The sequence below is a fragment of the Falco biarmicus genome, chromosome 2 (assembly GCF_023638135.1).
Source record: "Falco biarmicus isolate bFalBia1 chromosome 2, bFalBia1.pri, whole genome shotgun sequence".
NCBI lineage: Eukaryota > Metazoa > Chordata > Aves > Falconiformes > Falconidae > Falco > Falco biarmicus.
Window position 1 is genome coordinate 4444896 of NC_079289.1, and position 25837 is coordinate 4470732.

Genomic DNA, 25837 nt, shown 5'->3' on the forward strand with positions numbered 1-25837 from the left:
ACTTGGAAGACCCCCCCATAGAAAAGCTCAGACCAGGCAGACATCAGCTAATGGTATGAAGAAAGTGTTTCCCAGCATCAGGGAGAGCCAGGCACCACCAAGCACATGATGGACCTTGCCCTGCTCAGTTTTGCCCAGCTCAGTTTAGCTCCTCTGGTGCTGGGAGCCAGCCCTGGACATCTGTGCCTGAGTTGAGGCATGAGGGCTCTGTGGTTACAGCTGGCAGCAGCAAACATGCACCAGCTCAGTGCCAGGAGCCAGCAGTGAGCCTCTGATGTCCCATATAGGCTCTCCTGACACCAGCCATGGTGGCACTTCCAGATGACAATATTTTCTGGATCTTTGTTAAAGCCCTTCTCATCTATAGATCATGGTTTGCTTCCTTCTAGCCCACCGTACACCTGTTTCCAAACACGGGTTTCTGCCACTTGCATCTCACCCCCCTCGCCACAGGGACACAGGTAGTCAGGGCCACTTATCGTCATCCAGCCAGCAGCATGGAGAGGCCAAGGCCACCACTACCAAGCGGTTGTCTCCCCCTTGGCTGTGGGTTTATTCCTGCTGCTGTACAAAAAGCAGCCACAGAAGTTCTCCATGCAGAAGTCATGGGGACCACAGAAGGTCCCATGGGTAGGACCACATGGAAGACAACAACAGGCTTATGGAGAGCTGTAGTTCCCAACCCTGTAGTGCCTCATTTTCACAGAAGGGCCAAAAAAATCACCCACCAAAACAGCATTCACCATGAATTGCAGAGGAATATGGGAGAGGCTCAGCTTGGTAGCAGGTTGCCAGCTGGCAGCAGGGAGGGAATGAAGAGGTCACAGTGGTAAAGCACTAAGATTGGGGCTGGATAATCTGGGGGATGGAGAAGGTAAAAGGTTTGGTGTCATTCACCTGTGTTTCTTGCAAGAACTGGCTTTTACTCAACAAAAATTTATTAAAGGCTTTGCAGGGAGAGAGAGAGATCACTTAGGAGAAAGCCACCATGACCCCACAGAACCTTTCTGTCTGCTTTAAGGCATGAATCAATTAAAGCAATCATGGAGCAAAGGTTAATCAGTAGCAAGTACATCTGAAGAAATAAGCAGTCTTTTAAAAAGGAATTGCTCTTGCCAGTTTCCCCTCTCCTGCCTTTTCTAAAGTGTCTTTTATTTCTCCATTTCTGGAGACCTTCCCAAATAAGTTCAGTGATTAAGAGCAGCTGCCGAAAGGACCAGACTGAATTGGTGGTGGTAGGCAGGGTGGTGGGAGCAGAGAGGACCAGACCCATAACTGTCACAGAGGCTCAGTGCTGTACAAAAGTCTTAGGGATTGAAAACCTCCCAGGGGCTGCCAGCCTATTTAGAACAGATGGAGGCTGGAGAAACAAGGAATTGCCCACAGTTGTGTTGGAGAGCAGAAGAAATGGAGTGGGAGAGCAAGGAAGGGACTGACTCCAAACCATTTCTACATAAGCAATGAGAGTCCAGCCTGAGTGTGCAGGCGTACAGTGATGCTTCGAGCTGCTCCCATGCTCTGCCCTGCTTGCAGATATGATCTCCTTTCTTCTTGCACCCAACAGTGGCATTGACATCAGAACTGTCCCCATAGGCAGCTGCCAGAACTTCATTCACACGTACAGATTCCCCCACTCAACCCTGCCTTACCTCCCTGCCTGCTGCTGTCACATAGAGCACCACCATCATGGTTAACTTCTTGCCCTTGCCAGCTTTCCATGTGAGTGTTGACTAAAGAAAAGTGTTGGCATGCTGTGGTGGCCCCAAGAGCCTTCCCTTGGCACCAGATCTACAGAGGATGAGTCCCAGGACAGGGTTCCTCATCCCTTTCTTGCTACAGCATCATGTACATTTACATGGACTACAACTGCCCAACCACCAGAAAGGACCTGGGGCAGGACCATGGAGAGTCCATGCTGACCCTGAGAGCAGGTCCTCATCATGCTTAACGCAGCATCTTCCCTGAGGCCACCACAAAGACTTGCAAGGCAAACAATAACAAAACAGTAGGACCGGTATGAGACCAGGACATGAGCACATTCAATCTGTCCAACCCTCTAAAGTATCACTGTTTCTTCTTCCTTCCTTTTTCCTGGAGAGGACAAGAAATGCAGCAGATGCCAATGTCCTGCTGGTGGGGAGAGCCACAGGGAACATGGCCCAAGGTCACCCTCTGTTTACTGGGATCTTATAAAATGCCAGCCCCTCAGCCACCAAAAAGCCATGGGTCCTCCTTGAATGCTGCTGGGAGAGCAGTGTCCAGCACATGAAGAACAGGGTGAGGACAAGATGCTGAAGAGATGAGCATCTGCAGGCAGGCTGCTCAGCTTTTGCGCAAGGTGTCCGTAGCTGGAGCAGATGTGGAGCAAAGCTCATACTGCCCTCAGGGCTCATCCTGCCATGAAAGCATGGTCCAGGGTACATCACAGGTCATGTCTCCAAGCTGCTCTACCCATGCTGGCTCCCTTTCTTTCCCCCCAGTATAATCTGGAGCCCAAAGGATCTTCCCAACTGCTTATCCTATCTGCTCTTCTAAAAAGTAGCTCAAGACCCTCATTTATGGTACACCACAGAGGTCTCTGGGGCAGTTCTACAAGCCAAACCACAGGTGGTCACTCCAAGACAAGGTACAGATCTCCTCGTTCAAAATATCCCAGGAGACGTGGAGTTAGGTTCGGTCTCAAGCCAGGCTATTGCTGCAGAGCTCCCTCCAGCCTGTCCCCCATGCAAAGCCACCGAGCTGGGACTTTGCCACGGGGCAGGATCTGTTCCACACTGCAAGGAGGAAGGAGCACACGTGTCTCAGCTGGTGGGCGGTAATTTCAGAAGCCATTTGCACGCACTGAGAAATGTTTGCTGAAGGAGGGCTTCTGGGGTCTCACACAGCAAGGAAATGAAGAGCGCGTTCTCAAAGGGCCACAAACTCGGGAAGTGGGGGGGAAATGCTTTTTCTTGTATTTTGGCTGATACTTCATCACACTAAGTACAAGTGTATGGTAACAACTTGCACAGAGGCACTTTGTAAGCTGCAGGTAGTCTCACAACAACCTACCGCCACCAGATTTCAAGAATGGCATTTTCATCACCAGAAAAGACACATAAAGCTCCAAAGATGAGTCACCTCCTCGGTCCAGCATCATGGCATAAAAAAGTCACAGGACTGGCTGTGAAACCCAGCTTTGTGTTTCTCTGCAAAGATTTCCAAAAAATTGCCCTGGAAATCTTGCACAACTTTTAAACGTTTCAATAGCAAAATTGGAAAGGAAGTGACACAAAGGATTTGGCTCCCACATCCAGAACATTTCTTTAATTAAAATCCAGCTTGTCCCATGGTGCATTATGCTTATTGCTGCTGTTGTTAGTTTGGGGGGTTTTTTTGTTGTTGTTGTTAAATGTAATTTAAAAGCTTTGAGCAGCTGTAGGAAATTATTTTTGTTCTCTCTTGCCTTTCCACCTGGTATTACATGCTGGAGAATAAGTCCTGAGAGATGTTATACTGTGAGGTCAGGATTCCCAAAGCAAGCATAAAAGTGAAAAGGAGGTGATGTACACCACAGGCTGGACCTCCAGCTAATGAAAGTTTGCACTACCCAACCCCAAAACTGGCCTGGTGCCAGTCCCCAGGTTCATATCAGCTGAGCACCCAACCCTGAATTAAAATTCACACTTTCTTAGAAGTGAAAATTCCCCCTTTTCACTGCTAATTATGGATATGCCTTCAAATCACGTGGAACAATTCAGATAACGGCAGGGCCAGATCCTGCTTTCGGCTGCAAACTGAGCTGTGCTCCAAACAGTTATCCATCAAAACTCCCAGGGTGACGTGCCGCGGCGGGGCAATTGATGGACCAGAGGGTTTGTTCCAGCCTTTCCAACCTGGTCCTGATTATTTACAGCTGTTCCCAGATGTTAGCCTTTCACGGGTTATTTGTTCCTGAGTCAGCCTCCCCGTTCACATGCTAGGCAAGCTCAGGGGAAGAAAGAGAGAGGCTCCTTTCTCCCTTTTACTATGGAAACAGCCCTTTATCCCAAGAACTGCAAATGCTTGGCCACTGTTTCCCTCCCGCCACTGCCCCAGCTACAGCAGCCCCACCAGCCACCCACCACTCACATCTCATCCCAGCTCCCGTTTCTCCCCTCAACAGGTCAAAGTCAACTCATCTGGTGCGGACCCCGAGAGTGAAGCCAGACTGCCAAGCGCCTTCTCCTCCCCAGCAAACCACCAGGACCACCCACCACTCACAAATCACCCCCTTCGCTCCCCTTTTGTTACCGGTTCTCCCTATTCTCCAGCACTTCAGGCTTTGTTTCCCACTGCAATCCAGGCAGGAGCCGGGTCAAACTCCCGCTGTCGCATCCCCAACCAACACACTCAAAAGTCCAAAGTAGAAAGGGAAAAGTCAAAGAAACCCCCCACCACAGTGCTAACTTTTAGGGCAGGCAGGAAAGAGCAAGAAGAGGCGCATTTCACAGGGCAGGAGCATCTTTAAGGGTTCAGAGAGAGGAGATAATTACCTCGCCGGGATGCTCATGGAGGGGTTATTTTTCCTTTCTGCCGCACTTGGGTTGCTGTGTCCTTTGCTTGTGACACTCCGGGACCCGAATGGTGGCACCGCTGTGTGACACCCAGTATTAGAGAGGCTGCTGAAGCCGTCCCTCCCACGGTAGGAGGGGCCACGGGAGGCTTAATAAATTCAGTCCCCAAGGCTGGAAAAACTAAAATCTGATGATGGGATGCGGGCAGCTGCTCACTGCGTGGCTCCAGGATGTGCCAGGGACTTGCGGGCAAACCTGGACTTGATCCATCCATCTCACACCTAGAGCAGGAGAGGCTGGCATGCAAATCCTGCCTTAGCAGAATTAGGTGTGCAAAGGAAGGGGTCTGAGGAAATATCCCAAAGGAGATTTGGGCGAAACATGTCATCACCAACCCTCAGAATTAAAACTCCGGAACGCCCTCTGTGAAAATGCTTCTCACAGCTGTAAGCCCCAGGCGTGAATCCGCTGCACCAGATTTCTGAGCAACCCTAGATGCAAACCCTGCTTATTTTACTTATTTTTCACACAGTTTTGTGCTTTAAAATCTAAATCCTATTAGAGACATAACTTCTTTTGGCGGGGGAGAGGGGGCAGGTCAGTACAACAAAAGCAGTTTGTGTGGTTGTATTTTGTAATCTCCAGTGCACCCTGGACTCTCAGAGAGGCAAAAATCCCACCGTAAAGTTTCTCGGGTTAGGGAGCTGACAGCCTCACACCACTCCTCCTGCTCCTAAAAACCTCTTTGCTGCGTGAGAGACAAGAGCAACCCCCCTACAGCCCCCGAGCACTCTCTGAAACGCCACTGCTGCGGGCGTTTTGGCCCTGTGGTCTCTCCCACTGGGATTTTTCTCGTTGGATGAAAAGATGGATCAGAGGGTCCCTCAAAAGCAAAATCAGCAAACCGCCCTGGCAGACAGAGAGGGGAAGATGAGGGCAGACACGATGGCCCCGCAGCTTTTTGGGGCAGCTGACATTAGAAAGAGAAACTTTGAATCAGCAGGTGAGCTATAGAGACGACAGCCTGGTTCACTCTGAAAACTAATGATGAGCAACAGGCATATAAAAGTTCCACTTTGAAAGCAGTATTGCTAATCCTTACTTAGCACTAGGTCCTAAAATAGCATCATCTCCCTTTGGAATTGGAGTATTATATAACTGTGGGACCCGCAAGGTATGAAGGTAGAAACAGCCAGTTTCATTACTGACTGTCTCCCATCTCAGCTTAGCTGGCTGGCCTGAAGAGGCTTGGGATTGTGTGTGAGCATCTAGAAATATTATCTGTTTTATGGTCTGGTTCCTGGGAACCTGATAAATAGGGCAGGACAGGGTGAGATTAAGAATGCTGATGGCACTGATGAGATGTAGGAAGATGCAATAGCAGCTTTTCCAGGTACCTTGCAGGTATAATCTCCCGGGTTAATCCACTGGATTTTTCTCCTTATATATTTGCGGTTGTGCTGAGCCCAGCTTCATCACGGAGCCACACTAAGGTCCTGAAGGCCCGTGCCCAGGGGCGGCATGGCATGGGGGTGGCCTGGCAGGTCTGAGGAGCAGGGGAGAGCCCAGAGAGCCTGAGAGCTTTGCTATGTCTTTGAAGCCAGCAGCAAGGTCCGCACTCCCCGAAATACCTTCCGAAGGGCTTCCCTGTCATCCTGGTCCGAGCTGCCTTGCTTCCAGCTGCTGTATCCTCACGGCATGGATGAACTCCAAGGAGTACGTGGGGGATAAGGGCACAGGGTTGAGGAACATCCTCAGCACTAAAAAGCTCCCTGCAGTGGAGGGAAGAGCCCTGAAAAATTAAAAAAAAAGGTCATTTAAACCACAACCATAGCCCCACCTCTTAACAAGCAAAGAAAATCCCAAATATCCCTGTTCTCTGCCCGAAAATAATGCCGTGGTTTTGCCACCTTCTGGGTACAGAGACACAAAGCCTTCAGCGCTGCAGTTTGCTCTGCAAACACCTGGCAGAGGACTCACCAGCCGAGCAGAGGTTGCTCTGGGTTCAGTATCTTCAGCTCAGAGTTCACCCGCTTATCTCAACGGCCAGACCCTCGCCGGTGCCCCAGCGCGGCTGGCAGCGGGCAGGGGAGGATCTGCTGGAGCCCTGCCACTGGCGAGCCCAGCCGGGGGGTTGTGAGCCCATCAAGAAAACGCCTACAGGGAACCGGTGCCCTACAACCCCTCCCCCGAGGATATCAGTGGGGCAGGTCAGCCTTGAACCCTGCTGAGTTTCGCCTCTGTTTGTGTCAGGAGAAGAAAACCAGGGGGGAAATGGCACAAACAGGGAGCGGGGATGGTCCCCCTGCCCAGATGCCGGACACAACATGGAGTATTTTGGGGGGGAATACATATGGTCACATCCTCCCACACTGAGTACTCCCCAGGCTGGGACATTTGCCTCCTTGCAAAGCCCTGCCTTGGCAGCAGGGAGGGGCCGGTGCGTGTCCCCCTGCCCAGGCTGCGCTCGCACACCGTCCCACCTGCCGCACGGTTGCACAACGAGCTGCTGCAGAGCCTTGAGAGCAGGTGACTCATGCAGGTAACGATGTCCCCACAAGATTAATTACAGAAACGGCACCATTTATGGCGTTGGCGTTTCCAGGAATGATAAGGGAGTTGCGGGGTTGGAGAAGGAGGAGGTGACCTGAAGTGATCCAGACTTCTCCCAGGGGATGGCAGCGTGCTGACAGAGACCCCACAGCCATGGGCGAGTATCCCACAGGAAAGCAGAAGTGTCACTCAGTGGAGGCACAGAAGGTGGGCTGGGGGGAGAAAGGGGCCTTGGGCAGCTCCAAGCCCCTTCGTAAGAGAGCTGAGATGCCTCCAGAGCTGCAATGTGCAGCATGTCAAAGTATAAAGATGCTGACAGCCAGCTTCTCTCTGAGCCCCGGGGGATGACGCTGCAGCAGGGGTCTCTTTCCCCATCTCCCAGCCTGAACCCTCTGACACACAGCTCTGAAATGTCAACAACCAGGGAATGCATCAGCCCCCTCTGCCACGAAGCGCTGGTGTGACAAAACTCAGGGTAAAGCAGAGGCACCGTGCAAACGGGGAGCAGCAGCTTTTGCAGGATGCTGGCAAGCCTCCAGGGAAGCCAGGGCCTGACCCTGCTCTTGCACCCTGGGATATCTCCTTCATCATTGTTTCTGAGGCTGCTTGGATTGATCAGACTTATTTTTAAGCCTGCGTGCTCCCAAGGAATGCTGCTGTCCCTTCCCAAGTGACAGCAGCGGCTGTAAATAGCGGTCGTTGAATAAAGCCCATCGTGTTGTGCCAAAGACTCCAGTTTCTTCTGGAGTGTGCAGCCTACCAGGTGCAAAACTTAACCCAAGCGTCAGAATTTAAACTCAAAATAATCAACTCAGGCAGGCAAAATTGCCAGGCAATTTCCTCTCCTGAGTCCTGGTGCTCAGAGTGGGGCTCTGAGCATCGTTTCTGAGTGAGCTGCATCCCTCAGGCGGGCAGCAAGGGAGGATCAGATGGATTTGTGCCCCCCAGGCCACATGCAAGCCGCGTTGTGTGGATGGAGGGCAGCCACGGGACCTTTCACATCACCCTGCAAAGCAGCCGGCAGCCATAAACTCTCTGCCTCTCACAGCTGTTTCTGCAGCAGCTCCACCGCCTGCGCTCCCACGGCAGGGCTGGCTGCTGCTAGCACCATGGACCGGCCGATACAGCGCTGTATAAAGAGGGGGAGGGGTGGTCCTTGCTCCTCTTCTCCCATGTTTTATGGCTGTCCTTCATGAAACAGAATTGGTTTGTTCTTGGCAGAAATCAGGGAGTTGCAGTGTACCCGGGAGGATGCAACTCCAGTTACCCCCAAGGGCCACAGAAGTCTTAGAGGGGAAAAGCAGATGCAAGGACCAGTGGTGAAGAAGAAGGTCCAAGAAACCATCCCTTGGCCAAATGTTTCTGCACCCAAGCACCATAATATGGCAAATGGTATGGGGGGCACCATGAGGGATGTCAGGAGCGAAGCATGTTCACGGTTTTGTTTTGTGAGGGCGTGGGCAGCTGCTCTGTGCTGCCTCCTCCTGCCTTACCCTCTCTGGTGGGTGAATCTGGAGGACCACTTTAGCCCCTTCCCTGATGGTCCCTCCCCCCAGGGTGGTAGGGACACCCTGCTGCTCCTCAGTGGGGATGTCACAGTGGGGAGGTCCCCAGCTACCCCAGGGTTATAAGCCACATGGGTCACCCTTCAGGGAACTGCACAGCGTGTGATGCTCCTGACCCCCAATAAGTTTTGTGGGGACTCCAAGCTGATGCTCCATTTGGGGTCAGAAAGGTGTTTCCCACCACTCAGGCTCTTAAACCCATGCTGTGCCCCACGTCTCCCAGCCTGGGCCATGATGCTCATGCTGCAGCTTTGTCACCATGGAGCCTCTTGGGTGACACTTATCATCACCGGGATGAGCCCAGAGACTTCACCAGGTGCTTTTCACCCTTCGCATGAGTGGGTGGCCCAGGCAAGCAGAGCCACACTGGCCAGAGGGAGCCACCATTGATGAGACATCCCTTCCCCAGCACCCTGACGCAGGTGGTGGCATTGCTAAAGCTCTTGCACCTGCCTGGGAGCACCCAGCCCACCCTCTCTGGTGCAAGGGGAAAACCGAGCTGGATGGTGCCTGGTGTGGGGACACCTCCATCTCTCACTGCCCCAGCACTGCCACTGGCCTCACCTTGGTCCTCCCCAGGCTGGGACCTACCTGCCAGCTTCTTCATGATGGTAAAGGAGGTGGGACAGCTGACAATGTTCCTGGTTTGGGTCTGAGTTTCCCAAAGCTGGAGTGTTCTGGAGTGTCTATAAAATACAGAGACCTTGGTTGAGGGGTGGGGTTACAGCCTGGCATATTTAGGACAAGTGGGGAATAGAAGAAATTGGTGGATGCTTCCCACTGCAGGGATCACCATCCAGGCAGCCGTGAGCTTGGGGAATGGAAAGGAGTGGGGCTGGGGGAGCAGTTTGCCCCCCAGCTCACTGCCCTCCGGTGCCAGTCCAGCCCCCCAGGAGAAGCCTCCGAGTATTCCAGCCCTTCACCAGTGAGAAACCAGAGGGCTGTTACCTGCCCACTGCCCCTCAGAGCTTGGTCCGGGCACATGTGAGTCCTGGACACCATTACGTGGCCAGGAGGGCTGTGACCTTGACTGCCAGAGGAGCTGCTAGCCCCAGATTTATGCAGTCAGTGGGTTTGGGGCACAAGGTGTGGGGTGAGGGACAGGTCCTGGTTCACTTCACCCATGGCTGTGTTCTGAGGGGACAAGCCCCAGCTCAGCAGTTCCTCCCAGCTTCCCTCAACCCTGCCAGCCGTCATGGCACAGCGGTGAGATGCCTCTTCCCAGGCTTAACCAGTACGTCAGCGCAGACCTGGCCCACCAGAAGGCCCCACCAGACCCAGGAGAAGCACGGTGGTGCCTGCCAACACCCACCCTGTCGGTGTGCACAGAGGACCCAGCATCAGGGACCTGTGTCGTAATGGGAGCAGAGGGCCTGTCCTCGATGGCTCATGCGTGACCGTTGGAGGGACACGTTTGCCACAACACCCAAGTGCATATAGTAACTTAAAAATGAGAGGGGGGCAGGGCTGGAGATGGGTGATGGCAGGGGAACGGGCACAGCAGGACACCAGATCCCGCGTCGTGACCATCTCCTTATCCCTGCTGGTGCGTGCCGGCTGCCCTCACCTGCATCCTCCAAAAGAAACATAAAAAGGGTGGGGGTTTTTGTTGCTCTTGGAAACTGAGCAACAAAAGGGAACGAATCTCCAGCGCAGCTGCCGGGAGAGGGCATTACAGCCCCAGGAATGGGGAAGCATCGCCCGGGAAAGCCCAGCGAGCTTCCTGCTCGCAGTGTTCAGGCTACAGATCCTCCAAAAAGATGAGCTTGGGAACCGAAACTTGGAAGTCTTCTGGGTGCTTCTGAAAGTGAGGGACCCAGTAAAAGCACCATCTGCATGGGATGTTGCCGTTTGTCCCGCAGCGCGTGACACGCAACACCTCTTTTCTGTCGTACCTACCAGCGTCTTGCTTCTCCTACCGCTAATTCCCCCATTTTGCTCCCAAATAAAGCAATATCTTGCAGTTACACAGCGAGTAACTGCTCCCACCAGGATTTAGCTGCCAGCTTGCCGTGCCTGCCTCAGACCTGAAGCTGCGTGTTCCCCAGAGGTTCTCCCTGTCTTTTGTCCCCAGCTCCCCCCCTGTAGATCAGCTGGTCTAATGCAAGGTATCACCTCTCTCTGTGAAGCAGGAGCTAAGAGGACAGGGCACTAAATTTAGGGATGAAGAAAGTAAAATTTTATAGACCTGGGGGAGGTGCCACAGAAAAAGCAGTAACTGCACCCGTAGCCTCAGGATGCCCCTCTGAGATCATCACACTGGGGCTTCCCTCCCACGCAGATGGAAGAAACTGAGGCATTGGGAATAGAGAAACCAGGACACCTTGACCAGAACCACTGCAGAAGCTCATCTCCTGTGCCATGGGTCTGCCTTCCCACACGCAGCTGAGTGGGTGCTTCCTTTTCTCTATTTAAAAGGTGCCACCACAAATCTGCTTGCAGACACAGGAGCAGCTGAGGAAAGCACTGCTGAACATCCCGTGCTGCCAGTTTGGACCTCAGAAAGGCACCTGCAATGGACAGGCACCAAGGTTTGAAAGGGTGACCTGGCCTGGGCCAACCTTGTTAGGAGCTTCCCAAGTGGAGATGCATTGAGACCTGTTTCATAGAGATGTTTGGTTAAAGGCTGAAATCTTCAGAATTATTTATCAGAGTCCAAAACTGATTCAGCCATCAAAAAACTCTCCAATAATTATTTATTTTTAAATTTGGTTATAAATTACTTTTGAGGAAAGCTCCCTAGGGCTCTGAAGAGCCTTCACATGGGTTGCACTTCACTGAAATCAATGCCAACCATTTCTTAAAGCCTTGAAATCATTCATTGTCCAACATCTCCCACCCCCAGAAGCTGCTGGACAGTTCAACCAAATTCATCTCAAGGGAAGAGGCCTCCAAGAGAGAAAGTTCTCCCCAGAAACCATGGAAAATGGTAGCTAGTCAGAAACAGACTGTGCATCCTCCACAGGGGAAGAGGTATAGCCATCAAACATCAACCCAGCAGCATTTGTACATGCACTCTTGGGGGTATGTTACCAGGAGCGTAAGTTTTCCTGGTACCCTCCTTTGTGAGGCTTCAGAGGAGGAGGAGCAGGTGGTGGTGGCTCAGTTACATTTCCTTTCTCTAATGCGGCAAGGACACCCCATGTGGGATGCTACCACATCACCGCAATCCCAGCCAGCTGGGCTGTGATGTTCCTCTTGCCCGAGTGATGGGGCTCCTCATCTTTGCAAAAAACCAAGAGAGATGGGTCTCTCCTCTGGCTTTCCTGAAAAAGAGCTGTTGGAAAGTAGTCTTCAGCTAGAGCATCTGTTCTGGGCAGAGGGGATTTTATGAAGTAACATCAATTGCCTTATTCAAGTTGGTTATGTCCCCCGTTCAAGGTGTTCCCTTTTCTTCCAGCATCCTCTCTACAATCTGGCCGAGCACCCAGCTGAACTTGCGAGAGCTTGGCAAAGCTCCTCACTACTCCTCACCCCCACGTTCCCCGGAGGATGACCTCAGAAAGTCCTCTCAGCACTGGGTTGGGTTTCTCAGACTTCAGAGTAAAACACCCAGGTCGGACGTTTTACAAACAGGAGATGAACTGCAGAAGGGAGGGGGTGGTGGCACAGGTGTCCTCCCAAAACAAGTGATGTTCCTGCTCCCTCCTGCTACGAAGCATTTGTGTGAACCAGTATGTAGGATGATAAACTCCTGCTCTTGTCAGCCTCATCCTACCGACCATGCAAGAAAAAGTGATGCTGGGGAAGGTGGTTGTAGGTACCTATCCCAAACCCTCCCCTGATTTCCTCCTCTGTACCAGGAGCCTCGGGCACCAAGCTCTACCTGGGGGGAAACCGAGCACCCAGGAGGCAACGATGTCCCTTACCAGCCGCTTCCTCCTCAAGCTGTGATCTAGATTCTACTTCCAGACTAATGTTTATCAGGCCATTAACTATGCCCAAACAAGTTAAAATAAGTCATAAAAATCACACTTGCTGCAACAGCTTTTAGTGTAGTCGCTTTGCTCAATCAAATAAGATCTGATTAATCTAAAATCTTAATCTAAAATCTAAAATAGGTCAGAGAAACACAACCCCTCCTTTAAGCGTCCCCACTCATCTGTACTGTCACTGTGAGGGTCACTGCAAGTGACTTCACAGCAAGCGAAGGAGAACCAAGTAATTAATTCCGGTTTTACATAAGGTTTCAATTTTATTTTTAAAAGGGCTGAACTGACCTCACACATTAAACAAACCGGGCACTACAGGAGAGTTACACCAAGACAGTATGAAGAGAAATGCATTATCTAGCTGATTTGAAAATGGCAACATCCCCCGTATTTCCAGGTGGGACGCAACACAAAGACGTCTGCCAACAGGTGAAGGCTGCAGTCAGGAATCAGTAGGCGCGGAGAAAAAAAAGTCTTCTTTACGGACACGAGAGCAAAGCCCGGCAGCTGCCGACACGATCCCAAAGCAGTGCTGAGGGTGAACAGACACCGTACTGATGCGGCCAGGCGAGAGGGAATGAGCCGCTTGTCATCCACAGAAGCCTGCATGAGATTTGCTTCTGCTGTTTCACGTACCCGTGAAGACTTGCCCCTCTCTTCAGTTCCTTGGCACATCAAGGCCATCTCGTCCGTTCTAGCTCCTACTTTCCCTTTTCAGCTGAATTTTGTCATTTTTGCAAACCTCCTGGGTTAGCTCCAGCGCTCTTGGCACGGGCTGTGACTCAAAGCCATATTGCTGCTCCAGTCTCCACTTCCAGCACCTTTTCCTCTCCCAGGCTCCTTTCTGTTCTCCTCCTTCAGAGACAGCAGCCTTGAGATGCAGCAGGCCGCTGTGGCACTCCCTGAATTTCCTCAGCGATTGTGTCACTGAGATTTTAGCCTTTGCTTCATCCTACCCCAGCACCCCTTGGACCAACACCATCTTCTTCTGTAGCATTTCACACCACTTCTCTGCAGGTGTCCACTTCAGCAGCGAGTTTCTGTCCAGCTTCCACCTGTATTACAGTTCCGTTACTGTTGGCTATTCTCTGTCGAAGTTGTCAGCTGCTTCTCCAAGATCCCACCTTCAACGTTGTGAGCTGTCATCATCAAACGATGAGATCTTAAAAGCCATATGTTTGATCCAGTTGGGCTTATGACCCAAAATACATCTACAGGCTCTCCATTACGGTTAAGAAGCCATTAAAAAATCTCATTATTTTACGGTGGCGAGACGAATGGGGAATCAGACGTCACCTTTTACAATTTTAACATTGAAGATGATGCCATCCACTGTACAAATGGATTATGCAAGCTCTTAATTAGGAATGAGGTTCAAACAAGGACTTCGATCGGGACCACTCTGACCGTCAGCCAGGGATGGGAGGCCTTAAGGAAGCAAGTACCTGCTTACAGACCACTGCAGTCCATTCTTGCACAGCTCTTTGCTGCAAATGTGCCCTACTTACACCAGCCTGCCACATTTTGAGAGACAGATGGATTAGGATACTAACAGAGATCTCGGCTAAGAAGCAACAGCCTTTTACACACCTCACATTCCTGACCAAGCAACATTTTTTTGCCACTTTTTCAAAACCAGGCCCCTGAAAAGGGGCATCAAGTTGGAAACGAAACACTGCAGCAATCCCGCTTGCTTTGCGAAATAGTGGCTTTTTGTGTGGATGTGGTGTTTACCCCCCAAGCCTCTTCTCAAGCCCATACCAGATCGTTCAAGTCAAGTAAGTGTCTCCATGGAAACCTTTCTCAAGAAGCCTCCTTGCTGGAGAAAAGCATGCACCCCTTTTGTTTAAAAGGGGAACACAGTTTGGTAGGAGCATAATGCCTGCCCAGAGTAGCGACTCCTCAGCCAGATTTATGCCCTTTAAAAACACATCCATTCAATTAAGACGTTTTAGGGATGACTAAAGGTGTGAGATCGCTGTTGCAACTAAACTAGCAAGTTCTATCATCCCCTCCATCCCTGCCCATGATCTTCACACTCAGCATCACAACCTGCCTTCTTCAAGGTACACGGGCTCACCGTGCTCCCACACACAAACTCTTGGCCCTGCTGAATTGTTTGTTTGTTCAAAAAATCCCTACAGCTGAAGTAACACAAATCAACACCCAATCCTGAAATATAGGAAGCATCTTATCAAAGCTACCAATACTTCTTAAATAAGACAATCTTCTGTGTTTTGGAAAAAAAAAAAAAGTTTTAGCCTCATGCTCCACCGAGCCCTTTGTAAGCTGTAGCATGTCGCAACATTTCTAGTATAAGATGGCTTAAGAGCCCTCAAAAAAGAAGCCAGTTTTCTGAAAGGATACTCAAAAAATGGAGCATTTTATGTTCTAATATAGAAGAGAGACTTTAATATTAACAGGCAAATAAATAATTAAGGGCTAGGATTAAAAATGGTTTCAACTGGGGCAAATCAGTTCATAGAGTGTGTAACAAAAAAAAAAAAAAAAAAAAAAGCAAAGCCACTGAGGAAGTTCTCTAGTTGGAGTCGCTTTCAAATCACAGCAGAGTCAAGACATTCTCAGAAAAAATAAGCTCCAGAGGTTAATTTTTAAGTCAGAGAGTCACTATTTAAGAGCCCTCTGCAGACAAGAAGATGCTGTAAAAGGCTATGTGAAAGCTAACACAGGTGCTGATGCCGGGCAATGCACAGTCAGAAAGTGGAGGAAAAGACGTATTTCAGGAAAAAAACCCTAACAAAATGATCCCATTCTCCTAAGCTTACAGTAGTTACAAGATTTTTTAGGATTTTTTGAGAACATAGAAATGTGACATGCCTGGTAACTTGAAACTAGGTCCAAGCACACTGTAGCAGCTGCCTCCTCTTCCCACCACCCATCACGGGTGGGGAAAAGAAAAAAAAGCCTGGAGCAAGATGACACACAGTCTTGCAGCTTCCCGGTGGAGAACGAAAGGCTTTTAGCAAACCTTCTCTCAAGCAGCTAAGAGAAACCAGGCAGGAACAATTCAACATGGAAGTCAATGAGACAGAAGCACATCACTACCATCACAGGAGGGATAAAGTCATTTGTGCCAATTCCTTCCCATTACACAACAGAGAATGCAGAAAAGCTACTTAAACACACACCAATAACCCTTTCCACCTTCTCTGGGGAAACTCTGCAGAAATCTTGCTGCAGAAAAATAAGCTCATGCGTGTGCCTGCAGATAAGGTGCATCTGCGTTAAGGTCCTCATCTCAGTGGGATGCAGAGGCTGGAATGGGGAAGGGAGTTAAAGTTGGAGACATTAAATGCATTTGTGGATCAGATGTAATCCTGTGCTGTCAAAAAAAGTAGGTTACTAAATCCTGTAAGACCAGAGCCATATGAGATTTTAGATCAAGTGAGATCTAGCCCCTAATTCCTTTCTTCCCACGTAGGCCACCTTGAGTCTTCAAGGAAATACAAAACCCTTATTAAAGGAATTATTCAAGTGTAGTGGCCTCCCATTTTGAGATCTCCACCTAAACTCCAAGCAGAGGAGCTCATAAACAGATCGTATCCCTCTCCAGGCTGGCAGCTTTACTGCTTTGCCCAAGGAATTCGCCCTTGGGTACAATCTTTGCAAGGGGGAACTCTTGAATATTGCAGATGAAATATACATACACGAAGGGAAAGAGCCTGCAGATTTTGGCAATGGACTTCAGCTTTGTGTCGAACAGTGACCCCCCTTGGAGCACAAAGGATGGGAGAAGGCACCACAGAAGCAAAAGACCTCACAAACTCTATCTACACCCAGCAAAACTACTGTAAGAGCTGTCACGTATTGTGGAGCAAATAGGAAAAATGTATTTGAATTATTTGAATTACAACCCAGGTGGAGGAAGAAAAGGGCTGAGCCAGCAGCAGGTCTCAGCAAGAAGCAGGAATGAGTTTCTGCGCAACACAAGCGCTTTGGCGAGAGATGAGAGGTTATTCCAGAATGGGTTTAAACTTGCCCCATAAATGACCAAAGCAGTACAGAGAAAGCAGCTCCCTCAGCTACAATACAGCTCATTTATCGATTTTCTCTACGTGTAAAGCTACTCCCTTGAGAACCACTTGCTGTCCCAAAGGACTAGAGAAGATGGGGTAAGAGTTATATCACTTCATCCAACACATTCAAGCACCCGGTGATGATATGGGCAATAATCCCATCGGACAGACTTGATTGGTGACAGTGAATTCTCCACTCCTCCCTCAGCCCCAAGTTAAGAAACGCAGCAGTCATTTTATTAAAAATCAGTATACAGTTGAACATAAGCCCAGTGTTTACAACCAATCCCTCTAGTAGTTCCAGGTTTCCTGTTGTTTTACAGACTATTAGCAACCAAAGGAATCAGTAGCATAAAGAAACCACTACCATTTAAAAAAAAAAAAAATTAATGTCCCCACGTCTCCAAGAAGAAAGCAGCATCCATGATCAGTTTGTTTTCCATGGGACTTGCTCTAAGAAACAGAGTTTTCAACATCACTTTGCAGGCAAATCTTATCTTTATAATAGTAATTTTGCTCTGTTTGCTTTATCATACAGGGCAAGGGTCTCCAAGATGCCCCACAGCGCTGATCAAATAACCCTCACAAGCTCTGTCAGTCAATTTTTCTTGTTATTTACCTTCTAGAACGTCAGAAATGTTTGAGATTTAACTAGTCGAGTTGAAACTAAAGGGGTGGGGGGCCCCCAATTCACACAATTTGGCAAAAAGATCATCCATGAATTAAGTTCTTCAACGGCTGCAGGAAGCACATGGAGGCTTTCTCCACGTTCCCTCGAAGCACCCAGCAGGGCTGTAGGAAGGATGTGTATCCATGCCCCCATTCCCCTTTCAGTTGTTACAGCTGTTCACATTTCTGCTGCCTGCTTCCTTTCCTGCTCAAGACATCCAAAGCACAGAGCAGCCTCAGTGGTGTAATAGCAGCTTGGCAGAAGCAGGAGAAGTCCAGCCAGCAAAAGATTTAATTTATTAAGATAAACATGGTCTAAGGCTCCATATTGTTTTTAAAAATCAACACAGTAAGAAATATGAAAACAAACTGGCTCTGCTACGTGTGGGTCAGGTTCAGATGGTCTCAGGCAGATCTTCTGAACCATACAAAATACTCGTCCCCTCTCACCCCCATGACAAGGATGGAAAGACAGTTCACTACGCAAGATCAGCAGTGTCCCTGTTGCGTGCCCTTCCACATTCAGTGAACAACACCTCTGCCACCCTTCAGGGCAGATCAGAGTTTAGCGAACAGCCCTGTGAAGAAGGAGCAGATGGGGACAGGGGCAGGTAATTCAGTCTCTGAAATGAACATCTAAAGGTCTTGACACGATGACTGTGCTGACTCCACCACTTTAATGGTTGTTCTTGGCTGCCTCTTTAGCTGCAATGATCAGAGGAGTGAGGCTAGACAGAGGCTTTGCAATTTTCAGGAACTGGTGCTAGGAAAAAGAAAAAAGAAAAAGGGTTAGATTTTTCAGAACATGACCCAAAAGTCTGGCAGCTATTCAAAATGCTGGCACCTAGACCCATAGGAAGTCCAACGACCCACTCTAATCTCTGAACAGGTGAAAACAAAAGGTCTGTTACCACCACAAACTTTCAGGGTTCACCCGAAGCGATGAACAGATTTGCATCCAACACATGCTAAATTCTCCAGTTTTGTACATGTTCAAGACCAAGCAAAACTCAGAGAATTCCTCTGCGGAATCATAAAGTCTTGCAAAACCTATGGTGAAATTCTGTGTGGAAGGAAGGTGTACTAAAAACAACCTGTGTGGTTCAAACACAAGGCAGAGGGCTTCCTGCAGGCATCGCCTGTCATTCTCTCTTCCCTGTAATACAGGTCTGGTGAAAGCATTACCTTGGCCTTCTAGGGATACTAGAAATTTGTAAAGCAGCTGGAATTTAGGAGAGCAGCACAGAGACTGCAACACAGAACCACTCAGTCAGTCGCCTGTACAAGGTGCTCCGTTAAGTAAAACAATATTGATTATCAATACAGCTCTCCTGAGAGCGAAGGCAGGTAGGGCAAGTCCACAAGCTATTCTGAAAACAAAAAACAACTATATCCCACTGGACTTCTGAGCATCAGAAAGAATCGATCACCCAAGGCAACAAGTTTCAGAGATGGAAAGAGACATTAAAAAAAAAAAAAAAAGAAAAAAATCAGGGGCTACAAGGTAGTTAAAACCAGGCAGCAACGTCACAGTCAAAATGTTCTCCTGCTCCAAGGAACAGAACATTACTGCTCTGATATTTTGGGGCTGGAAAGTCCAGGAAAAAAGTGATCTTTCAACTACTGCCACTCTGCCAGTGATTAATGCTGCATTACAGTCTCAGAAGGCAGCGTCTGAAGGCATCCAAAACTGAACCCATAGACTAACTAGTGGAAAGAAAGGAAAACAAAAATGGGTACTGTCTCACAGTTGAGGTCTGAGCGCCCCAATCACAGATTTATTTTACAAAGAGGTACATTTTGCACTCCCATGGCAAATCTGACAGAAGGAACACACAAACCACTCTCATCGGTGTTGGTAAAAAGCCTGGCAGACTGGCCCTCCTCTTTCACCAGCAGTTCAGACTACAACACCGGGTTTTCAGTGAAATAACTAATGACAGTGTGATGAGGCGCTGGCCCAGGCTGCCCAGAGCAGCTGTGGGTGCCCCATCCCTGGCAGGGCTCAAGGCCAGGCTGGACGGGGCTGGGAGTAGCCTGGGCTGGGGGGAGGGGACCCTGCTCCGGTTAATGCAAGGCATGCATATTCCAGAGTTTTGTGATCCCTCCACCAGAAGGGAGACACCCAGAGCTAGATAGCTAGAAGTCCTCCTGCTGTCCAAATTGGAACAAGCACGGCAAACCCATGACAACACATGCAGATGTCACGGCCAGCTGTGTGATGAAGCTGGAATTAAGCCACAGAATTAAAGGGCTCAGCATTTGGCAGGCCTGGGGCACAGCTATGATTTGAGGAACACTGCACAGCTGCTGCTAATAGGAAGTACAGCATAAAAAAGGAGTAGTCTGTTAACACTTTATTAATAGATTTAGGTTTTGGGGTTGTTTTTTGTTTTGTTTTCTGGCAGGTTACCTTAGCTGTGCTTCTGCCTTCGGCTGATGCAGTATTTTAAAACCCCAAACAAGATGATGCCATAAGCCTGGTTTCGCTCCGGATTGCACGATTACATTGATTCAGCCCTGTTCCCCATCACCTACCTGTAGCAGCTCTTTCGCAGAACCTCTCTTTTCCACGTCCATTTCAAGACAGCGATTTAAGAAGTCTCGGAATATGGATGAAAGCTTTTCTGGATTCTGCAGTTCTGGAGTCCCATTAGTAGCAATGAGATACAGAGCCTAAAGCAAAAACAAGCACCAAAGGAATGGGAGGTTAAGGAGGTTAGATTCCATCTCTGGATTGCAGACACCCATTTCTCCTCTCCCTTCCCACAGTTCAATGGGGAGGAAAAACCCCCACCTTATCAGGGTGACTAATCAATGCTTAAGTTTCAGCAAACAGAATAGCTGCTAGCTCTGGTTTTAGGTGGACGGGATCCAATCCTTTATTGTTTTGCCCTCGTAATCTGGGTTTGGATCCTGCAGCCCTCTCAAGGGACTAGGAGGACAAAAACAACATTCCAGACCATGTTTACATAGGGAAGTTAACTGGCATGACTCTACCAGTGCTAGACTATGCAATGACTATATCCTCACGGGAAGGTACCCCTGAATAAATAGGAGATAATTTTTCTCTTGGTACTTTGAGTGCACAAGGCCTAAGAAGTGAATACAAGACACAGTTGGCTCCTTACAAAAGGTGTCCAGCAGACCCTCAAGCATTTTAACACCTTGCAGAAACAAGCAGATGTGCTACCACTTGGCAGATTAAGCATTCACAAACACACCCTCTCTGAGAATCAAGGAATTCAGAATTCATCCACTTCAGGATTTCATGCAAGAAACATCCTGGATGGATTTTCAAAGGGAACAGAAATCTGTCAGAGACTTGTTAATATACAAGCCCTTTGAGCAAATCACTCTGCACATCCCATGGGAGCAGTACAATAGCCTGGGAATTGGCACAAGTGGAGTTAAATGAGGCCAAAGCACTGTTACTTAGCCATCCTCATTTTATCTGGACACCCAGTTTCTTTCCTTTCACTCTTCTTTGCTGCTGCTCTTCTCTCCCAAAAATCACTTCCAGTGCAAGAGATGGAGACAAGAGTTAAACAGAATTTTTCTAGATCCCCTCATCCTGTGCAGCTGCAGGAGAAGCCATAAACCTGGCTTATATGAAGAGCAGTTACCTCCCTACAAACTGACAGCACCTCCCCTTCCGTTAAAAACTAAACAAGGACATCGGGAGGCTTAAGCCCCGTCTAAAGGCTTATTAAGCTTGTAGCTTTATTTGAGCATGCAAGCAGGAACAACCCACCAGCAGCAAAAAGCTCCATTTTATAGAACAGTAATGTCATATTTTGAATGTAAAGAGAACCCTTCCCCACTCATAGGGCCCAAGGATTCAAAGTGTCAGCTGCTTTGGTGCCATCAGGTACTCTGCCTCTATCAGCACCTCCAAGAAGTGGGAAATCGTGAGTGTGCAAGATCTACCTCATCAGAGCTGACCAGAGGGTCTGCACGGGAAGAATCCACGTCTCTGCTACCCAGAGCAAACTATGGCTTTTAACTAAAACTATCTCAGTCTTCTCACTATGACATCTGACGGGATACAGGGCTGTAGGTGGTGAAACCACACTGGAGGATTCACCTGCCTCCTTGAGAGCCCAGTTTCACCAGCATGCTTAGCGAAGATCTGAGGGCAAAAGAGAGTTGCTTACTCTCAGGGGGTTCTCGTTGAGGTAGGGGGGCTCTCCTTCGATCATCTCGATGGCCATTATCCCCAGCGACCAGATATCCACTTTGGGCCCATACGCTTTCCGCGTCACCACTTCAGGTGCCATCCAGTATGGGGTCCCCACCATGGTGCTGCGTTTGCTCTGCTCAGGAGTGATCTGAGCACAGAAGCCAAAGTCAGCTGGAAAAGTAAAGAGGAGCAGGGGGGGAGAAACAGACACAGAAATCAGCAAGTTTCTCCAAAACCAGTGCTTACTGATGCCAGAGCTGTAGTATACGTTACCCTGCTGCACCACCTGGTGCATTGCTGCTGCAGCTGTGAAAGGAGTGGTTTTGTGGCTAGCACAGAAGACAACAGTGTTGAGAGGCAAGTTTCTAAATTTGACTCACTGAGGCCATGAGGACGACAGAGTTGCCGCCTTGTCTATGTGGATGATGGGGATCAGTAAATAACCGTATATGGATGCTGAGACACTTGACCGCGTTTGCAGCATTATGCAGGTGTAATACACTGCGTAATGGATGGTCTAAAGACTATTCCTCCTGGGTATGTGAAAACAGAAATTAATGTATAGTCTGATCTAGATGCACCCCTCAACCCACATACTGTATTGTCTGGTGATATTTTCAGTCCCAGAGATGCTACTTCCCCAGGAAATACATCATCGCTCAAACAGGGTCTCCTTTATAGAGCAAACTGCAGTCAGAATAAATCTACAGTACCTACTTCTATACTGACTGTTTTCTTTTAGTAGACAGAAAGATGGAGAGACTTCATACAAAGAACGCTGGGTCCTGTGTCTTATTTGCATTTGACATACCAAAAGAAAACTAACTCTGTTCTTGTGAGCCCAGCAGAATCAACACAGCGAGATGCACTGCCCATCCTGACCCCCGATGGCACCACGGATCTAATTTCAGGCACAATGATGAAAATTAAACTGATCCCTAGCTGAGTTTTCATCAAGGGCAACAACCAGGAAAGGGACATATGGTTCATAAACAGATCAAGTTTCCAGCAGAGCCCATAAGCAGCTCAGGTCCAGAAGGTTACTGCATCATATCCACAGGGACTTCTCTAACTTTAAACTGCAGTCCGGAACCTGCATACTGTGCTCAGAGAAGTTATTTGATAAGAACAGAGCACTTTGGCCCCAGTCAGCTACACAGCACTAACACTCCAGAGATCTGACCGTACCAAAGTACAGCGTTTGTCTAAAAAGCAATCATGTGCAACAAACCCCCACCTTCTTACTCAGCATATCTGCACTGTGTGAATTTTGAGTCATATCTGCTGTCACTGCTGACAAAAATAGATTTATTTATGCCTGTTGGGTGCTAGCCAGCAGAACTGAGAGGAAGAGAAAGGGAGCACAATTCTGTTAAAGCTATAGATGGAAGATAATCGTTCACTGGTTTCCAGACTTATCTCGGCATGGGCAACAAGCAGCACAACAGCTACCTTAGCACCGGAGGAGCAGAACAGTCTCAGGGTCTTCATTACTGGTGATAACACAAGGAGGAAACAACATTCAGAGTCCAGCCTGGGCTGGCGTTGTAAGATTATGTGTTTTCTAGTTACATAGTTTTCAATTCTCCCTCCGCTTTCCCTGCCTCACGAGTACCTGCAGTATTTTCCAGACTGAAGAGACTGCTCACAAATGAAGACTTCTGGCCCTACACCTTCAAACCCAGCTTTCTAGACTGGAGTAGCATTAAAATACTGTTATTTTAGTCCAAAAAAACAGATGGCCCAAAGCTAAATGAACCCCAAACCTCAATTTGAGTCTGGTATCAGTTCACAAGGATTCATGCTTGCCAATCTCCATTAAAACCAATGCCACAAAAATAACTACAGGAGCATTTCTACAGCCTCTTCACAGCCACAGCATCAAGCATCTCAAAACACCCTATCAATCCAGGCCTGGTCCAGAGCAGATAACAGGCCCGGGCTGATAACTCAAGTCATCACCAGCAATGTTCCTTGCATACTTAGTTTGACAGAGCCATCCATTCCCAGCAGGATGTTGTCACTCTTGATGTCTCTGTGAATAACTTGGTTTGAATGGAGGAATTCCAGAGCTTGAAGACACTAGGAAAAAAAAAAAAAAGGGAGATATTCTTACTGTGCATGAAATTATTCACCAGTTACAATTAGCCAACCAACGGACTTTTAACAACTTGCATTTTGAGCAGCAAGGGGTTAGTGCCTTAGAGTCTTTCATACATTCAGTATGTGCAGGGCTACAGAGATGGCCCGCTGGGATCTGCAGGTCCTAGGAGGTCCCAAAAGACCTGGAGGATAGGCATAACCGAGGGGATTCTGACCCAAATTTGCACCCTGGTCCTCCCTCTAGGATAAAATATATTAGGCTTGCATCAGGACTGTACGCTGCGACCTCCCAGAGGACATCCATCCTCTGAATGACTGCTGCATTACAGAAGCTGGACACAGCTATTCCCGTGGAACCAGTGACGGGTCATGGAAACCCCATGTCCCCTTCCCAACCTTCCCAATCACAGCTCCCCCCGAGCACCAGCAGAGCTTTACCTCTCGGCACACAGCTGCAATTTGTCCTTCGTCCATGCAGGTCTCTGTCACAACATCTGTTAGGGAGCCTCCTGCCAAGTACTCCATGACCACCCAGAGCTCTTCTCCTACAAGGTAACTGAAGAGCCACAATCGGATTTTAAAAGCGGCAAATATGAGCATCACACTGTTTACCCAGCCAAAATCCACGGGGGTTTAAAGCTGTCTTTTGAAGCTGAAACCATGAGGCTTGAGTAGTGTACTTAACAGCACTGGGGCACCAGGTACTCGTGCTGCTTTCTGCACACAGAAGGATCTGATCACAACCTGAATGAACGGAGAAGGGCGAGTGCCGAAAGTCAAGGAGAGAGGTAACAGGAGAGCGGGGTAGACGTAGCAAGGCTGAATTTTTCTGCCATGGAAAGGGCCCAGACTAAGATGGAGACCCCACCTTACAACTGCTGCCGCTGGGAGAGAAGGGGAAGAGCAACTAGTCAGGGATGGGGTACAAGCGTGCAGCCCTGACATCTGGCACACAGCGTGGCTTTTGAGGGCTCTGGCATCAGAAGAGGCAGCTGGGGGCTGCTTTGTTACTACTGGTGTCCTGTTGTCCCAAGCAAGTGCCTACTTTGCCTGGGGCCAGGGGCAAGCGTCGGTGACACAATGGATGGCTGCCTGTGAACAACTAGGAACACTATTTTTATTTTTTTTTTTATTTTTTTTTTAAGCATCATGCATTTGAAGCTCACCTCAATCTGTTTAACGCTACCAAATTAGCCTGAGATTTTGTCTGGAAAATTCGGAACCATTCAAAAGGGCAAAATGTGATCATCATGCTGGATGCAGTGGTAATTCTAAAGACTTAGAATAAAAAGAGGAAAGCCCAAAAGGGCACATCTTGTCTGGAAAGACCCATAGGAAGATGGGAAGGAGACAGCTGAGGTGAGGGTGAGTTCTCTCAGCCATTTGGGACATTATTCTCAGCTAGGAGTGTGTGTGCTCATGTCAAAGTAGGAGACCTGGGATGAAGACTTCAGCATTAAGTCATTTGAAAAAAAAAAAAAACAAAACAACAAACCCAAACCACCCACCACTTCTGCCTTTTTGGGCCCACCTGGAAAAACATCAACACAATCTTCCATGACAGACACATCAGGATGACACAATCCCAAAGGAAGGAATCATCAGCTTGTAAACTTGAAAACCCACCTTCTCAGCATATCCTCCCATTTATGAAGTGAGTGGACAAACGAGTCAAGAGACAGGGCAGAGGATCTAATGAAAAGCTTCTGCTGGCATTAGAGTTCATCAAGCAGGTGTTTGCTTTGCTCTGAAACACAGATCCTACTGAAAAATAATGAATTTGCTAGCGGCCAAAGGCAGAAAGCAGGGCAGGTTCTGGGGAACAATTAGCTAGAAAGCAACAGCGAAGGAGAAAGAAGTTATTAAGCCCAACTTGGCATGGAAAGCAGACAGAGATGTGTGAGACATCACAGGAGCAGGCATGGGGTGGGCTTTGGCCCCCACAGGGCACACCGACAACACCCAGCTGATAAAAAACCTCCCCAAAAGTGAGAATCGTCTGGGCTCCACCTGTATGACAGAAGCGTTGGTTATGGAGAGCTTTTAACAGCAGAGACAAAGATGGTATCTCTGTTTGGTGACACTGAAGACCACACAAGGAGATAAGAGTGGGGAGTTTCCTTCAGGACACAGAGCCCAAAGGCGCAGGGCTACGCTCCCAGAGCTGACAGGTCTCCAGCTCCACTATGGAACAGAAGGGGATGCACAGGCGGTCTTCCCCCTGGCATCACAGACCCCAGCAAAAGCAGTATCACCTGCA

At 48.8% G+C, this 25837-nt stretch overlaps 2 protein-coding genes across 13 annotated transcripts in view; both read right to left on the reverse strand.

Moving 5' to 3' along the window:
• Positions 1-4644, reverse strand: part of GDPD4 (glycerophosphodiester phosphodiesterase domain containing 4) — a 37715-nt gene extending 33071 nt beyond the window's left edge. For 2 of the 4 annotated variants that reach the window (XM_056328332.1, XM_056328330.1), the window contains exon 1: positions 4515-4643. The gene's annotated coding sequence lies outside the window, so the exon portion shown is untranslated. Of the gene's footprint in view, positions 1-4514 lie in introns of all 4 variants that reach the window. The other 2 variants (XM_056328331.1, XM_056328329.1) reach the window with 2 other exon arrangements.
• A 12193-nt stretch (positions 4645-16837) lies between these two features.
• PAK1 (p21 (RAC1) activated kinase 1) overlaps positions 16838-25837 on the reverse strand; it is a 73584-nt gene continuing 64584 nt past the window's right edge. For all 9 annotated transcript variants that reach the window (XM_056328546.1, XM_056328543.1, XM_056328538.1 and 6 more), the window contains 5 exons: positions 24016-24133; positions 23457-23556; positions 21449-21645; positions 19830-19967; positions 16838-18054 (listed from right to left, as the gene is read on the reverse strand). In XM_056328546.1, coding sequence (XP_056184521.1) covers positions 17968-18054; positions 19830-19967; positions 21449-21645; positions 23457-23556; positions 24016-24133 — 640 coding nt within the window. In that variant the 3' untranslated portion in view covers positions 16838-17967. The remainder of the gene's footprint in view (positions 18055-19829; positions 19968-21448; positions 21646-23456; positions 23557-24015; positions 24134-25837) is intronic.